Source organism: Dromiciops gliroides, chromosome 6 (genome assembly GCF_019393635.1).
Source record: "Dromiciops gliroides isolate mDroGli1 chromosome 6, mDroGli1.pri, whole genome shotgun sequence".
NCBI lineage: Eukaryota > Metazoa > Chordata > Mammalia > Microbiotheria > Microbiotheriidae > Dromiciops > Dromiciops gliroides.
Window position 1 is genome coordinate 37,143,216 of NC_057866.1, and position 17,594 is coordinate 37,160,809.

The following is a 17,594-nucleotide window of genomic DNA, read 5'->3' on the forward strand; positions in this document are numbered from 1 at the left end:
CTGCCCTGTAATATAGTTCTAATATTTCTCTAGATGTTGTAGGATTTTCTGGGCATAACAAACATTACACCCTAAATGAAATTATATGTGTGTGTATTCCTTTTCCTTGATTCCTTCTCCTCTCCTTCTTTGCCTTTTCTTCTGCATCTCCTTCCTCTTCTCCTCCTCCTACATTTTCTTTGTCTTCTTGATCTTCATCTTCAAATCAAGTATTCAAGCTGTACCAATCATATCCTTTTTGGCAGCCAAAGCCTGCAAATGGCTCAGTCACTGTCACTGTGACCTTCATGGTAAACTAGAATAGCTGGAAATATTTTGCTCACAAGCCATCCATCCTAGGGGGTTGATTAGTTGGGAATCAGCTGAACATTTTTGTTGGTGGTGGTGGTCTTTATGGTAAGGACTTTCTGCACCAATTCTACCAGCCATTAAAGGAAGAGTATTGCAGTCATTTTTAGAAATTACCTTGAATCTTTCCTTATCTTCTCTCCTAATTCTCCTGTTTCATTTGGCTATTCATGACCTTTTCATCTTCCTTGACTTCTCTATGATATTTAACACTTCCCTCTCCCCCTCCCCCTTCTCCTTTATACCATGGATTCTGTTGGTGTGGGAACACACTAATCTTCTGATTATCCTCCTACCTCTTTACCACTCCTTCTGCCTCTTTTTTTGGGGGGAGGGGCTTCTTTCCATCTTTGGGCACTTCCCAAGACTCTTCCCTTTGTCCCTCCTCTCTTCTTCTTCTTTTTTTTTTTTTTGCGGGGCAATGAGGGTTAAGTGACTTGCCCAGGGTCACACAGCTAGTAAGTGTGAGTGTCTGAGGTCAGATTTGAACTCAGGTGCTCCTGAATCCAGGGCCGATGCTCTATCCACTGCGCCACCTAGCGGCCCCCTACAGATTTTTTTATATTTATTTTTCTACAAGCATTTATGACCTGTATCTCCCACTGCCCCCTCCCACTGAACATCACCCTGAAAATAAAACCATCATAAATAGGAATGGTCCAGGAAAACAAATTCTCACATTGATTATGCTCAAAAATATAGGTCTTCCACTGCAGCTAAAGTTCCCATTCTCTCTCTGGCAGGAGATTAAGGTCCTGTTTCATTTTTAGTCTAAAGGACTCATGAGTAAACAGTCTTGATCATGGCTCTAAATTCTCGAAGTTATTTTTCTCTATGATGTTGTCGAATAAATTGTTCTCTTGAGACTAGGATTTGTAAAAGGTATGGGACCGGGGTAAAGAAGTGCATTTCGGCCATGGGAAACAACTTGAGCCTTAGCTCAGGCACTGAGATGGAGCTGGTGCATCCCTATAGTGAACAACGACTAGGCCTGTCTGAACCAGTCTCTTTCCTGTACAAGCTCTCCAGCTTTCTAAAAGTGGGATGCCCAGAAATCAACACAACATCCAGATGTGTCCTATCTCATCTACAAAGTGCAACCTGAATGAAGGAAGCCTCCCTCAGCGCACGCAAAGTCTGGATGAGATCGGGCTTTCCCTGTCCTGTTCCAAGTCTTACCACAACATGGAGGAGTCCCCACCTGCTGGTGCCTTCCGATGGAGATTATTGTCAGTGCACATTGTACATATGCTATAGCACATAGTTGTTTGCTGGTGGTCTCCCCCATTAGAACGTCATCCCGAGGGACCTCTGGGTTTTTGCCTTTCTTAGTATGTCCCAGATGTGGGTCCAGTACCTGGTAGGCGTAGCGGGAGCCTAATCAATGCCAGCGGGTTGATCGACGAGCCCCTTGAGGGTGGGGCCCGGAGCGCGCCCCTGGGGCTGGCTAGCACGGCGCGTGGGGTGTGGGGTGGAGGGTCCAGTCCGGGGGTCGGGGCCGCGCGTTTCCGGGGCGTGGCCCGTGGAGCGAGGGAGGGTCTGCGGCCCTCCAGCCAGCCACGTGGCGGCCCGCAGGTTTCAGCCCCCCACCCCCATTCAAACGATGCGAAGGGGCGGCGCGGCTGCCCGAGTCCCACGATGAGCAAGCGGCCCGCCCCGCCCCTCTATTTCCCATCCCTCTATGACCGCGGCATCTCGTCCTCCCCCCCTACAACGACTTCAACATCTGGAAGAAGCTCTTCGTGCCGCTCAAGGCGGGGGCGGCGGCGGGGGCTGCGGGGCGCCGGGGCAGGGCTGGGGGGCGGCGGCTGCGGGGTCGGCATCGGCATCGGCCGTCGGGGCCGGGGGTCGGAGCCTGGCCGCCCAGCATCCCCCGGCTCGCCGCGCCCCCCGCCTGCCCCCGCCCGGCCTGGGGCCCTCTGAGCGAGCGCCCGTGCCCCCAGCCCTCGGCCGGCCGGCCTGGCCCCCATCCCCTACGAGCCGCTGCGCTTCTTCTACTCGCAGCCTGCCGGCCCCGAGGGCGCCGCTCCGGCGCCGCCGCCCCCGCCCCCCGCCCCCGCCCCCGCCCGCCGCCGCCGCAGCAGCAGCCCCCAGTCCGGGGCCTCCGGGCGCCCCGGCTGACCCCCGCCACGGCCGCCGCCGCCGCCTCGCAGCCAGACGAGCTGTGCGAGCTGGAGATCCGCCATCAAGGAGCTGGAGCTACTCACCATCACTGGGACGGCTTCGACTCCAAGCGCTGTGCGTGGCCCCGCCCCCCGGGCCCCGGGAGCTGGCCCAGGTGCTGGCCCGGGAGCCAGCCCCCAGACCCCTTCCCTTTGGCGGGGATGCCCCGGGTCCCGGAATCTTCGGAGACCCGCTGGGGTGCGGTGGGGTGGGGGAGAGGCAGGAACGATTGCTGCGTGGGTGTGTGCACCGTGCGAGTGGATTGGGCTGGAAGGAATCTTAGAAATGATCTTGTCCAACCCCCTCCCTTTACAGGTGAGGAAACTGAGGCCCGGAAGGAAAATGACTTCCCCAAGAACATAGATTTTAGGGCTGGAAGAGAGTTTAGACACCATCCAATCTAGCAGTTCTCGAAGGGGGAGTCCAGAGCCCACAACCCTTCGGGAGTTTCCAGGCCAAAACTTGTCATAGTAATACTAACCAAATGGCTTGCCGAGGGTTGCCCCCGGGTAGTCGGGGGACCAAATGATAATAATTCACATTTCCATATTGAAATCGGGCGTTTACTAAACGTTTTCCTCATGAACTCCCTGTTAGGTATGTGAGTAGTATCCCCTCCGTCTTATAGATAAGGAAGCAAGGGCAAAAAAGGGATGTGACTTGTCCATGGCCCTAAAGTCACTGAGTAGTTGAACTGGACCCTGACCTCAATTCTTCTGACTTCAAACTCAGGGCTCTTCACATCTCCCCCCCCCCCCCCACCCCTCTGACGCTTCATTAATTGTGTCTCCTTGCAAAAGACAAATAACTTTGGCATAGTTATTCCCATTTTCCATATAACAAAACCGAGCCTCCTGTGGTGAAGTGATTTGGTTACAAATCTGTTAAATGGGCAAGGTAAGCTTCAAATCCAGAACTTCTTGTTGATGAGGCTGGATCATCACTTGTCTGGGTATATTGTAGTGGGAATTCCCTTTGTGTCAAGGTTGGGCAAGATGGTCACTGAGCTCTCTTCCAATCCTCAAATTCTATAATTCCTCAAACTTTTCACTATACCATGATGACTCTCTAAAGACCTGAGAGGGCCTTCAAGCTCCCCAGGGCCCAGGGATCCAGAGGGCTGTTACATAGACTTTTTTTTTTTAATTTTTAAAAAAATTTTAATTTTTTATTTTTTGCGGGGCAATGGGGGTTAAGTGACTTGCCCAAGGTCACATAGCTAGTAAGTGTCAAGTGTCTGAGGCTGGATTTACACTCAGGTACTCCTGAATCCATGGCCAGTGCTTTATCTACTGCACCACTTAGCTGCTCCCTACATAGACTTTCAAACTCTGAAAGGAAAGGGATAAGACTCTTGGGTGTACAAAGTTTTGGGCTTGAGTTTTCAAACCCTAGGTGACCTGTTGACTAGAAATTATAAATATAAGCATTTACCAGCTTGTTTTTTTCTTTTGGTTTTTAGAGGTTTTTAAAAAATCCATTGTGTCACCTTGTGTTCATTACAATTCTCTTTCCATTATGCCACTCTGTATCCTCATTTTGCACATAGTAGGTGCTTTATATGTGTTTGCTGAATGGTATTGAATTGAGTCAGAGCTTTGGGGCTTGGACCCTGGTTTACTGCATGCTACCTGTGTGACCTGTATGGATATGGGCTAGTCACTTTCCCTGACAAGCCCTCAGTTTTCTCTTTTGTAAAATGAGGGGTTGGACTATATGATCTCCTTTGAGCTCCAAATTTTAGGACCCTGTAACCTGTGGAAGGGAAAAGAAAGAGAAAAATTTAGCCTTTCAAAATAGTGGATCAAAGGAAATCAGGGGCCATATGGCCCTGAGGGGAAAGGGAAAAACAGAGGCTCAGAGAGGGGGTGGCACATAGGATCACAGGAAGTCAGGACTAGGAGCTCACAGACAGTCAACAAGCATTTATTATGCACTTACCATGTGCCAGGTATTGTCCCTACAACAAAAAGCAAAAGGGGCAGTTTTCTGCTCTCAAGGAGCTCACATTCTAATGGGTGGGCGTGTGGGAAACAACATTGCAAATAATCATGTGATACAAATTATGTAAGACTTTGTTGTTGAGTTGTTTTTGTTATGTGTGAGTCTCCATGAATCCATTTGGGGTTTTCTTGCAGAGATACTGAAGTGGTTTGCCATTTCCTTCTTCAGCTCAATTTACAAATGAGGAAACTGAGGCAAATAGGGTGAAGTGACTTGCCCAGGGTCACACAGCTAGTTAGTGTCTGAGGCCAGATTTGAACTCAGGTCTTCCTGACTCCAGGCCCAGTACTCTATCCACTGTGCTACCTAGCTGTCCATTCAGATGAAAAGGAAGGTAATTTCAGAGGAAAGATGCTCCTAGCTGGAGGACCCAGCAAAGGCTTCCTGCAGGAGGTGGGATTTGAGCTAAGACTTGAAGGAAGCTAGAGGTAGACGTGAGGAGACAGAGCATTCCAGGCATGGGGGACAGTCAGTTCAAAGGTACAAGGGTGGGAATAAACAGCAAAGAAGGATAGTGCACCTCAGCTGTAGAGTGTGTAGGGAGTAAAATGTGAGACTGAGGGTGAGGAATTGAGGAGGACCCAGAGGTTTTGAGCCTGGGTGACTAAGAAGATCAGGTAACAGGAAAGCTGGCCTTAGAGACAACCCAGCTCAACTCAAACAAGGGAGAAAGTGTCTCTTAAAGGGAAGGGTCTGAGGATTGGGATGAGACAGGTAGGGATGGGAAAAATAGTTGAACCCCCTTATGTAAGGGGGGTGGGGTGGGGATGGGAAGGGAGTCAGGGCCAGAAAGGGGAAAAGGAGAAAAGTATTACATCATGCCAAGACTCAGAGATTTCTTGGCTCAAACTAGATTCCTTCTCCTCAGTCCCTCTGGCTGCACACAAGACAAGTTTTAGCTTAGAGCCCACACAGCAAAAACAGGACTGTATTTGGAAGCAGAGCAGTTGGGGTTGACCCTCCCTTTGTGACTTGCAGCACATCTTTTCTCTTTGGGTCTCAGTTTCCTCATCTGTAAAATGAGGAGGTTAGACTAGATGACCTCTAAGGCCAGCTTAGTGGCTTAGTAACTCAGACAGGTAGGTGCAGTCAGGCAGTCCTTAAAGTGCTATCTAAATGCTAGCCATTATTATTATTATATAATAAGTTCCCCTTCAGCTCTAAAACTATGACTTGGGACATTGCCCTATGCATAAATCTGTGGTCCTTAATAATTGTTGAATTGAATTAAACCCTATGATCCCATGATTTGTAAGGACAGACTCATTCACAGGGGTAGACTTTCCTGGCAACGAGCAGTTTTGATCCCCAAACCCAGAGCCAGCCCAACTGGCTGATCATGTTTTCTTCTTTTCCAGATAAATTCCTGAAGGCACTAAAAGATGAAAAGTTTGCAAGGCATAAAGATGAGGCAGCACCTGAAGAAGTCCACGACGCTCTCCTAACGAGATGTGGAAAGCTGCGTTACTGTATCTCCGTAGCGTTAGATGTTATTGAGTAGAGAATGTATCCCGTTTCTTGCCGTTTCAGATATAACTATTTTCTGTTCTTTAGTTCCTTACTTCTTTCCTGCTCCTAGGTGCACATTACAAATACAGCATCAGCTTGTCTAGTAAGCCCCCTGGAGTTGCTCCTCTTTGTTAATGCTGGTGGGTGTTGGCCATCTTTTTGTGCCCCAATGGGATAGTTTCCTGGGCATTTTGATGATCCGAGGAGGCCAGAAGATGTTGCTGGCTTGTTTGCATTAGGGGGTGCCTGGGATTGGGGAAGGAGACTTTCGAGGGGATCAGGAGTCCAAAGGCACCACCTTTAGGAGGGGCTGCTCCTTCTGGTTGAAGTGCTAGGAGGGGAGTGGAGAGAATCAGGGGTGGGGGCCCATCAGCAGACTTGAACAACCTCTGAAGTGGAAGGCGCTGGGACAGACAGATCAGCCTTTGCCCTTGAACCCAGAGTTGGGCAACCTCTGTAGAGAGGCCAAGTGGACTTGTGGGAGGGGGACCAGAGGGATAACAACACTGGGAATATCCTTTTCTCCTCGGGAAAAGGACAGAGTTGGCCTGGATCATTTAATCAATCAACAAGCATTTATTAAATGCCTACCTACTATGAGTTAGGCAAGTCCCTTTAACCTCTGTTTGCCTTAATCCACTGGGGAAGGAAATGGCAAACCACTCCAGTATCTTTGCCAATAAAACCCCATGAACAGCACAGTCCATGAGTTGGACATGATTGAAGAACCATGAGCTGGGCATTAAAAAGACAAAAGTGAAAACAGTCGCTGCCCTCAAGGAACTAGCCAGAGGAGACTTGTATATGTGTGTATATGTATACACATATCTATGTACATGTATAGGTATAGGAAGAATACATACAAAATATAATTCTATCTCTATTGCCTATGATTCTCTATTCCCACTTGAGCCCCTGTGCCCCCAAAATGCTAAGAATGGCATTCGGAGCCCTCAGCCTAGAATGCCTAGTCCCTAGTCTCCTGTGAAGTCCCATATATTCTAGGACAGACTTCAATTGCCCGATGATGGACTTTCTTCTTGGCCACCCTGAGTCTGTGGCCCATCCAGCACAGCCTCCGCATTACTATGACCCTAATTATAGAGAAGGGAGTTGGATGTGATTGGAGAAGACTGGAGCAAACCTGGCATCCCACAAAGCCATGCAACACAGCAGAAATAGCTGGACTTAGTGCCAATCCTTGGTGCCAATTTGAATCCTGATTATGCCACTTCCTATCTGTCTGGGCATGAGCAAGACCCTTCCATTCCCTGGACCTCAGTCTCTTCCTCTGTAAAATGAGGGGATTGGACTAGAAAAAAATCTCTAAGATTTCTTCTAGCCTTGGAGTCCTCTGATCCTTAAACCAACTTTTGGAGTGACATCATTAGTTCCTTGAATGCCTCCCTTTTTCTGATCAGGAACAACGGGATTATTTCAGTCAATTAGCAGAGTTCAGATTTAGACCTGGAAGGGACCTTAAGGTTATCTAGTCTAACCCCTTCATTTATTTCCCAGATAAGGAAACCAAGGCACAGAGATTGGAAGTGATTTTCCTGAGGGGACATAGCTACTAAGATACAGGGCCGTTGCTTTCACGTATTCACTCTGCTTTCTCCCCTTTCTGGGTCTTACCCCATTGGTTATCTAAGTTTTCTTTGCCTTCTGGCTATTTCTGTTCTCCCGGCTGCTGTCTTTCTTCCTAATTCATTACCACCTGCTGGGAATCCCATTCGAAAAAGATTACATTTCCCCCAAAGAACACAAAGCTTTAAAAGGTGTTTCACAAAGCTTTAAAAAATGAACTGTTGGGGGTGGCATGTGTTTTTTAAATCATGGAATAGTGGATAGAGCCCATGACCTAGAATCAGAATCGGAAAGGCATGGGTTCAGATTCTTTCTAGCTGTGTGGTTTTAGGCCAGTGACTTAATCTCTCTGAGATTCAATTTCCTCGCCTTCCTCACAGGGGATCAGATGAGATACCGTGCTTTACAAACTTTAAAAGGCTCTTCTTGCTGTTGGAACTTGAGGGAACATGGCTTTTTTCCCCCTTCTTAACTAACCCATGTGTTTAGGATGATGCCCAATGGGGAGTACGTTGTCATCTTGAAGTCAGCCGTACGGAATCAGTTGGCAATCAGAGTAGCAGCAGACAGAGGAGCAACAGCCTTCTGTTGAATGTGTTGATCACCTGATTTTATAGCCAGGACACTAGCGTTGTCCTGGGACCCTGCAGCTACCGCCTCTCAGGCATGTTAGGGCTGGCTGGCCCAGCTGCTCTGGCTGACATCGTTCAGTGCTTCTGAGAATCTGGGCATTTGTGATCATGTTGGGAGGTCTGGCTCTCATGGCTTCAGGCTCCCGTAGCAAAGGTTGGACAGCCTCAATAAGACCTGAATGATAAAATACAAGTACCACCTCTAGGGTCTTGTGTGATCATTGCACTCTCCATTCCAGTCAAAATGGACAGCTCCAACTATCCTGCCGTGAACTTCTTGCTTGGCACATAGTAGGGACTTCCTAATGTTTGTTCACTTGAACTGACTCAAACTTCCATTCCATCTCCCACCGATGGGCAAGCTGCCTAGTCTTGTAATGCATTCATTCCCCCATCTCTGCTCTTAGAATACTCGACTTTCTTCAAGCCTTAGCTCAGTTGCTACCTCCTCCATGAAGCCTTCTGTGATTCTGCCCATGTGTTCGTGTTGCCTCTTTCTTCAAAATCATTCTGTACCCCACCCCACCCCCCAGTAGAATGTAAGCTCTTTGAGGGCAGGGACTAGGGTGGTGGGTTGGGTTTTTTTGGGGGGGGGTGTTGTATTTGTATTCACGGAGTCTAGCACAGTGCCTTGCTCGTAGTCTTCACTTAATAAATACTTGTTGAATTGAATAGATGTGAGAGAGTATCACCACCTTAGTAATGGCCAGTTTGGTCTGGAGCCTGGGGCTGGGAGGGCAGCTTCTCTAACTCTGCTTGTTGGTCTAGCGCTGCCTGCCTCATGCAGGCACTGTGCTGCTTCAGTAGCCAGTGGGCAACTATTCTCAGCTCCCATTTGCCGATGAAAATTGTGGGGGAGTGGGGAGGCTGGGGATGGTGAGATCCCCATGCAGCAGAGGGGATGGTGACACATCACACAGAAGAAAGGCTTTCAAGATGCCTTGGAACATAGCTTCAGAGAGAGGGTGGCATAGGTCTGGATGGATCAATCTCACAGGCAGAAGAATAAGTGGCATCCTTTCATCAAAGGCTTTCCCCAACCTTTTAGAGGCCCCCTCACAAACCACAGGAAAATGGCTCCATCCCTGAAAATCACCTAAATGGGAACACGGCGATGAGAACTGCTGTCCATTTCCTTAATCTAGTTATAAAATGTTCACTAGCGATGGCACCATCTTTGTGTAAAAACAAAGGCATCCTGCCTCCAGGAGTTGGGGGGGCATCAGGAATCAGGGAGGGGAGGAGGAGCATTTCCAGCAAGATTAATTAAACACACACACACACACACACACACACACACACACACACACACAAGATGGAAGGAATCTTAGTCCTCATCCTGTCCAACCCCTTACAACGGCAGATGAAAAAACTGAAGTCCGGAGTGGGGAAGTCACTTGCCCAAGGCTACATAACTCTTTAATGTCAGAGTGGGGGTCACGCATCCTAGCTCTCCTGATTCACAGGACTGGGTGATAAATGTTGGGTGCCATATTACCATCATCACTGCCATCCTATCCATTCACTGCCACAGACCAGTCAACAGAATGAAAGAAGAATCAGGAAGAGTGGACAAAGGAAGCAGAGACCATGGGAGAAAGGAGCCATGTCCCCAGTTCTACTCACAAGTTAGGACATTCCAAGAGAGAGTGGATGGGAGGTGGGTTCAAATCACTTGGCCCAGGTAGATTACATCCCAGGCTACTGAAACTTGCTTTTCAGCTGTATTTTACCGTACTTCCTTTTTCATACATTTTATGCATTCAGTCCATGCAAAACTGGACCTTTCCCATAACCTTTTCCTATCTTCTTCTGCCTGTATTTTTTGTTTTGTTTTGGTTTTGGTTGGGGCAATGAGGGTTAAGTGAATTGCCCAGAGTCACACAATTAGTAAGTGTCAAGCGTCTAAGGCCGGATTTGAACTCAGGTCCTCCTGAATCCAGGGCCGGCGCTTTATCCACTGTGCCACCTAGCTGCCCCCTGTTTGTTTTTGTTTTTGTTTTTTGTTTCTACCTGTATTTTTATAAAAACTTCCACCTCCCAATAAATACATTCCTTTCACCCCCTGAGCCTATTGAAAATTTTCATTTTACCTGACAACTCCTGTCCTTACCTGACAATTCTTGATGGGATGAAATGATCACTTCTAGGAATTTCTCATCTTTGAACCATCCATATCAGATCTTTTTTTGTTGTTGTGTTTTTTTTGTTTTGTTTTGTTTTGTTTTGTTTTTAGTGAGGCAATTGGGGTTAAGTGACTTGCCCAGGGTCACACAGCTAGTAAGTGAGTAAGTCACCTAGCTGCCCCCCATATCAGATCTTATAGATTGAACCTTATCTGTGCACATGTCGAGTTTGTAAGATCCCTGAGAGCAAGGGGTTGTGCCTTGTTTTCCTATCTTCGATGCCTAGCACAATGCCTTGCATAGTGCAGGTATTCAATAAACATTTATTGAATCGAAGTGGAATTTTCTGGGAAAAGAAATTTTCTAGTCAGGTCAAGTCCACTAGATGGCAGTAGGGAATTAATTTGTTTTGAACAGCCTCCCCTTCCTTTTGTTAGCACTTCAACAGGAGTGCATATTTATCAGTCTGTTAATTATTAACTAAAAGAAAATCCATTAAAACACATTTGGGGAGGGGGATGGTACTTGAAGCTCTTAGCCCATTAGTTGTTAAAATAAGTGAAGTTTCTGAGTTTGAGTTTTTGGAAGCAAAGTTTTGTCGGCTCCTTTGTCGGGTTTTACTGATGATTTTGTGCATTTCCTCTAGAGGTGGAAGGAGAATAAAAAGCATAGGAAGCCAGAGCAGGAAGGGACCTTAGAAGATAGAACTTGAGATATTAGATCTGGAAGAGATTAGAACACAGAACAACAGAGCTGGAAGGGACTTTAGAACACAGTCCCCAGAATGCAGGATGTTAAAGTGGAAGACATCTTAGGTCCCAAGATGCTTTCAGAGGGTCTGTGAGGTCAAAATTATTTTCACAATACTAATAAGATTTTAAAATCCTAGTATAATAAATATCAAGATATATAACTCATAAACAAAAGCTCTTTGGTGGGGTCCTCAATAATTTGTTTGTTTGTTTGTTTTGCAGGGCAATGAGGCTTAAATAACTTGTCCAGGGTCACACAGCTAGTAAGTGTTAAGTGTCTGAGGTCAAATTTGAACTCAGGTCCTCCTGGAATCCAGGGCCAGTGCCTTATCCACTGCACCACTTAGCTGCCCCCAATAATTTCTAAAAGTGTAAAGAGGTCCTTTCACCAAAAAGCTGGTGAACCATGGGGATATAGAATATCTGAGCTGGACAGATGCTTAAAACACAGAAAAGAGGTTTAGGGCTAGAAGGCATCCTAGGACATAGAATATTAGAGTTGGGATGGGACCCTACTGGGAGCATTTCCATAGGGCTATTCCCCCCAACCTTCATATATACTTGCAAGTTGGATTCCAAGAGGGATGACCAGTCCCTCAGTTTCTAGCAGTAACCCTGTGGATGACTATTCCTACTATTATACTTCATGAGCCCTCACCAGTTTTCTTCCCATTAGTTATCAGCTAGTAGATTCAATTAACTCTCATCAAAGGTATTTATTTACCCAACGTTATAGCAAGAACAGCTGAAACAAAACATTCCTCCCAAATCTAGGGTATACTCTCACAAACATACATAGGGTCAGTGCGGGATAGAGAGTGGGGCAAAAACCTAAAGTACAATAATATTGAGGTACACATGTGAGAAACGTATAGCTAAGTCAACTCACAACTCTGGGACTACAGAGCCTTTGTGTCTTTTCTTTCTTGGAGAACACACGTGAAATTCACATATATTTTTAAGATGGATGGGTGATGGGTTTGGTTCTAATCCAGGCTGGTTCTCCACAGGGTATTAGTGCTTTTATTGGATGGATATCTTATCTGGATTTAGTCCTTATAGGGTATGGAGTCTTTGCTGAATGGATCACTTTGCTGCTAGGTTTTGTTAAGTAGGGTTGGAGTTAGGATTAGGGCTAGTTCCTCAGAGACCAGCCATCTCTGCTAGCCAGGTTAATTTTCTAGACTCCCCGGGATAGCTATAGTCTCTACTACCAACACCCTGAGGTGGGATGCAGTAGAGGACTATTGTATTCTTTTCAAAACATAGACCCTTACTTAGCTTACAATTGGCAGAAAACATTCTAGTTTGGTTCTCCAACAGATCCTCATTTCTGAGGTTTATAACCTCCCAGGCAGGGTGTGGAAAAGGTATAGCCTTTTCTTTCAACAACTCTTTCCGCTTCAAGGTTGGGATCTCTCACAGTGAGGGAATCTGCTATAACTTATGGTAATCATGCAGATATAGTTTCCAGTTCTTCATCTCTGCAGGCTGGGTCACAAACAGAAAATGTACATTTGCTGAATAGCTCTGGGGATACAGAATTTCCTAGTTTAAAACCCCCCACAACTTCAAGGCTTTCTCTTTAGTCTATGAAAATAAATGTCTGGGAAAAAGGGAGCTTGTTCTGAGGGAATAAGCTCATTTTCTTTGCTGCCCTTTTCAAATGCAATTGAGCTGCTCAAAGGTTCAAATGCTTGGTAAAGTATGGAATATGGGCAGCTAGGTGGTGCAGTGGAAAGTGTGCTGGAACTGGAGTCAGGAAATCCTGAGTTCAAATATGACCTTACATAGTTACTAGCTGTATGACCCTAGGCAAGTCACTTAACCCTGTTTGCCTCAGTTTCCTCATCTGCAAAATGAACTGGAGAAGGAAATGGCAAACTACTCCAGTATCTTTATTTTTTTTGGTGGGGCAATGAAAGTTGTGACTTGCCCAGGGTCACACAGCTAGTAAGTGTCAAGTGTCTGAAGCTGGATTTGAACTCAGATCCTCCTGAATCCAAGGCCAGTGCTTTACCCACTACACCATACTCCCCCCATACTCCAGTATCTTTGCCAAGAAAATCCCAAATGGGGTCATGAAGAGTTGGACAGGATTGAACAACAACAAAGGTACGGGATGCTTCATTTGTACCTGAAAGGCTCTGCCCCTTACATTTCATTGTCTCTGTGCCTCTCACAATCTTGAACATTGTTGAAGCTCAAAAAGGGATCACACTTGTTAGAAAATAGAATATTCTTTTTTTTTGAGATAAACCTTTCACTTAAAAAATATCCTTAATGTAGCTGGATACAGCCCTCCCCAATACATCACAGAGAGCTGTGAGAGGTACTAGAGAACTGGCCCACAGAGAGTGAGGTTGAGAACAACTGGCCCACCCCCAAAAGGAGGGAAACAGATCCAAGTTTCCTGACCAGGGAAAGGGATAGCTTGGAGAGTGTCATCTCGGAAATCACTAATGGCTCTGTCCCTCTGCTCTGTACCATTTCCACCCCCTAAACAAACAGGGGCACAAGGGGAGCATTTGTATCTCTCTGGGGAGGATTTGTCCTTGCTCCTGGCCTGGGGGCCAGGATGAAACAGGGACTTGGTTGTGCGGGGGGTATTCATCCTTATAGGAAGGGTTGAAAATGGAACATTCTTTTCTTTCTTTTCTTTTCACAGGGCAATGAGGGGTAAGTGACTTGCCCAGGGTCTCACAGCTATTAAGTGTCAAGTGCCTGAGGGCAGATTTGAACTCAGGTCCTCCTGAATCCAGGGCTGGTGCTCTATCCACTGCGCCACCCAGCTGCCCCCCCCCCCAGAACATTCTTAAAGATCTAATTCATCCCCCTCTTTTAGATAATAAAAATGAGTCAGGATGGCATGATCAAGTTCTCAGGATATGGAGCCAGAGATCCTGGGCTGAATCCTGGCTCACCTGGCTCACTGTGACTTTAGTCAATACACTCTACCCTCTTCTTATCTTACCCTGCCAGTCTTATCATATGGAAAATGAGAGGATTGGTTCAGATGCCTGTATGGCACCTTCTGGGCAGCTAGGGGGCGCCAAAGTGCACAGAGTGCCAGGACTGAAGTCGGGAAGACTCATCATCCTGAGTTCAAATCCCACCTTGGACCACTTATTAGTTGTATGCCCATGGGCAAATCACTTAACCTTGTTCTCCTCAATTTCCTCATCTGTAAAATGAGGAAATGGCAAAACAGTCCAGTACCTCTACCAAAAAAACCCCAAATGAGTTCACAGAGAGTTGGACTCAACTGAAATGACTGAACAAACAACAACAAGATACCTTCTAGCTCTAAACTTATAATCCTACGCATGTCCACATTCAGTCAACTGCTGATTTCTGGTTGTTTTTATCAACCATATACTCATTCCCCACTACACCCACACTCATTCTCCCTCTTCCACACAAATTGGAGAATCGACTGAAATGTACTCATTAAGCCTAGCAGGATGATAATTGCACTTGTGTTTTGTTCCCAAGGCAAATGGCAGAGTAGATTTTGTTTCTTTTTAAAACACCGTTTTGATGTGAAAGCCTCAAACAAGTGGCTTGAGAACAGAAACATCAATCCGGGCACAAAATCACAATTCGTTGATCAATAGTAGATTAGAACATCTGGAAGACACAAGAGAGACCTATTCCTTGCTTTTGTATAGAGCAAGTACACAAAAGTGACTGGCTTAAATGTCAATCAAAAGGAGCTAGTGTTCTTTGCAAACCCCACACCTCTGAGGGTTTTTCTGAGTTTGTTTTTCTTTAAATTAACCTGCTCATCCTTGTGAGCAGTGAGTTAAAAATTGCAGATGGCTCGTCCTTTCATAGCAATGATTCGATGAGAGGAGATTCCAGCTATATTTTCATGTAGGGGCTAAGAGGGAATTTGCTTGAAACTCAAAGAAATTGCCTTTGGCACAAGAACCCCTGGAGAAAATCTAGTGCACTCTGTGTAAAAAAAAAGGGACACCTAGAAATTTTGTCTGGACCCCAAATAGATGACCTCGTGCGCTGAGGGAATCATAGAAAAGTTTTCACTCAAGACCATCTGGTTTCTCATTGGAAGGATGAGAAGATGGTTTACAGTCAGCCCCAGGACTTTATTGTCTGGATGGAAAATTGGGCCTCTGTAGAAACTAAGTTTTCCTTCTAAGATAGAAAGTTGGATTTTCTTTGCTTTTTTTTCCAGTTCACCAAAGATTGAAGACCTTCTGTGTGTGGTCCCAGGGCAGAGGGGCCCCTTAGTGTGAAAAAAGTTCTCCCTAAAACCAGTGCAATTTTGTTGTAGTACTTACTACCCAACTAAGCCCTGAGTTTCCATGGGAGGGGGAAAGAATAAGGAACCAAGACCCCATCTCCCAGACCGTCGTTGCTTCACAAGCACAAAATCAAAGATCCTTGGTTTCTCACCAGAAGGCTGAAGGAATGACTGCTTAGGAGGTGAGCCCCACATTCCTAGGGAGCTCTGTCTAGGACCAGGCCTTCCCCCTGAGAAAGGACTTGATTTTTAAAATTCCTTTTTCTTTGTTGTTTTGGTTTGGGGGAGGCCTTTTATAAATATCAAGATAACTAACCTATGGCTAACCTATTTTTTTTAATGATATTGGTTTGCTAAATTGCATCACCATGTATTTAGGAAAAAGTTATCACCAAGTTTGATTAGGAATTGTGCCACTCAGATTTTTCCAAATGCTCTTTTGTATAAAGTAGTGAGAAAGACATTCAAAAAAAGAATAACACATAACCTTAGGATTTGGGACTGTAGACTTTGCCAAACACACTCTGGTATATTTTCTGAGGTTAGCAAATATTAAACTTGGGGGAAGGGAGAGAATTTAAGAGTGGTGTCTATATACCCACCTTAATAATTACAGAGTCCAGGACATTTCAATTGAATCAATCAGAGGGTTAAGGAAGATTAACCATTTCTATTGAACCAACCAATCAATCAAAGGCTTTAAACTTAGTGTAAAAAAAAAATCCCTGATCAATTTAGATGTCTTTGAAAGACATTGGATGCAAAGTAGTGATATTACACATGTAATGTGTTTGTTAGGCTAGGTTAAGACTTGGTCATACCCTGTGGGTTTTGTATGATGGATGCTACTGAAGCCGATTTAGAACCCAAGGATTTGAGCTTTTGGCAAGTTAGGGTGGAAATTTACCTGTCAAGCCACTGAGAAGTAATCACTGGAGGAGGATGGGAAAAGCCTGAGTCCTGCACCCTTCCCTGGTTTCAGCCTTGGTTTTTCCCCTTTCCGCACTGACTAGAAAAGGACTTTGTAAGATTAAAAGGTTTGAGAGGATGTTGTACTTTCCATCAATATTCTGGTAGTGATCTTTAAAAAGTTGATAGCAGGGTCTGCATCAGGAAACAAAGACAGACCTGGATGCAGTGATTTAAGGTTCTCTGAGGAGCCTCACGGGAAAACTATAATACACCAGAAGGGAATATCTGGCAGATGGAAGCAAAAGGACTCCCAGGGGCCATGTGTTACCTCTTTTGCCATCTGTACTGTAAGCTGGAGCCCACTTTCCCTTGGAATTTGTATGTACTTGTAGCAGAGCATGTTACAGACTTTTTGGGGAAGGAGCAAGGGATATTTTGTACCAATTGTTCTTATTATACCACCTTAGTAAATTCTCCTTTCTATAAGTTAAACCTAGTTGGTTAATTTCCATCAATTGGCAATTGAGCGGGGCGGGGGGGGGGGGCGGGGGAGAGTTGGGAGGTAGGGAAAAGGACAGTTGTAGGGACTTGTGAACTATATTAATAGGAAAACACCAGCCTCAACTTCTGAAGGCCTTCTCTACATTCTGGGAAGAGAAGCAGTAGTTAAGCTCTGGGGACCTAGATCCCTGCCACCAACTCCAGCAAAAATCTAAAAATTGTACGAGGCCAAATAATGATTTTTAAAATTCAATGAGAACCTATAATAAATGGTTTCATCCACCCCAGAACTGGACAAAAAGTCAGATAGAATCCCATGGGCAATAAGAATAAGGGAATAAGGGGAGGGAGAAAGAAGGGAGAAAACATTTATATAGCATACAGATATTGTGCCAAGTACTTGTTTTTTTCAGGGCAATAAGGGTTAAGTGACTTGCCCAGGGTCACACAGCTAGTAAGTTTGTCAAGTGTCTGAGGTCAGATTTGAACTCAGGTCCTCCTAAATCCAGGGCCAGTGCTTTACCTACTGTGCCACCTAGCTGCCCCGTGCCAAGTACTTTTTACAATTATTATCTCATTTGATCTTCACAAAAACTCTATGAGGTAGGTGCTATTCTTATCCCCATTTTATAGTCAGAGAACCTAAAGTAAACAGTGGTTAAGTGACTTGCACAAGGTCACATAACTAGTAAGTATCAGGATAGATTTGAATTATCCAATAACTTTTTTGGGGGGTGGGGCAATGAGGGTTAAATGACTTGCCCAGGGGTCATACAGCTAGTAAGTGTATCAA

At 45.7% G+C, this 17,594-nt stretch overlaps 1 protein-coding gene across 1 annotated transcript; it reads left to right on the forward strand.

The window, feature by feature from the left end:
• Positions 1–1,264: 1,264 nt before the first annotated feature.
• Positions 1,265–6,716, forward strand: C6H11orf91 (chromosome 6 C11orf91 homolog). Its single transcript, XM_043972203.1, is given in 10 exon segments — positions 1,265–1,387; positions 1,681–2,052; positions 2,055–2,146; positions 2,182–2,227; positions 2,230–2,391; positions 2,394–2,531; positions 2,533–2,560; positions 2,563–2,586; positions 5,874–5,905; positions 5,907–6,716. Coding segments are annotated over 10 exon segments (1,071 nt in total). The 3' UTR covers positions 5,961–6,716.
• The last annotated feature ends 10,878 nt before the right edge of the window (positions 6,717–17,594 follow it).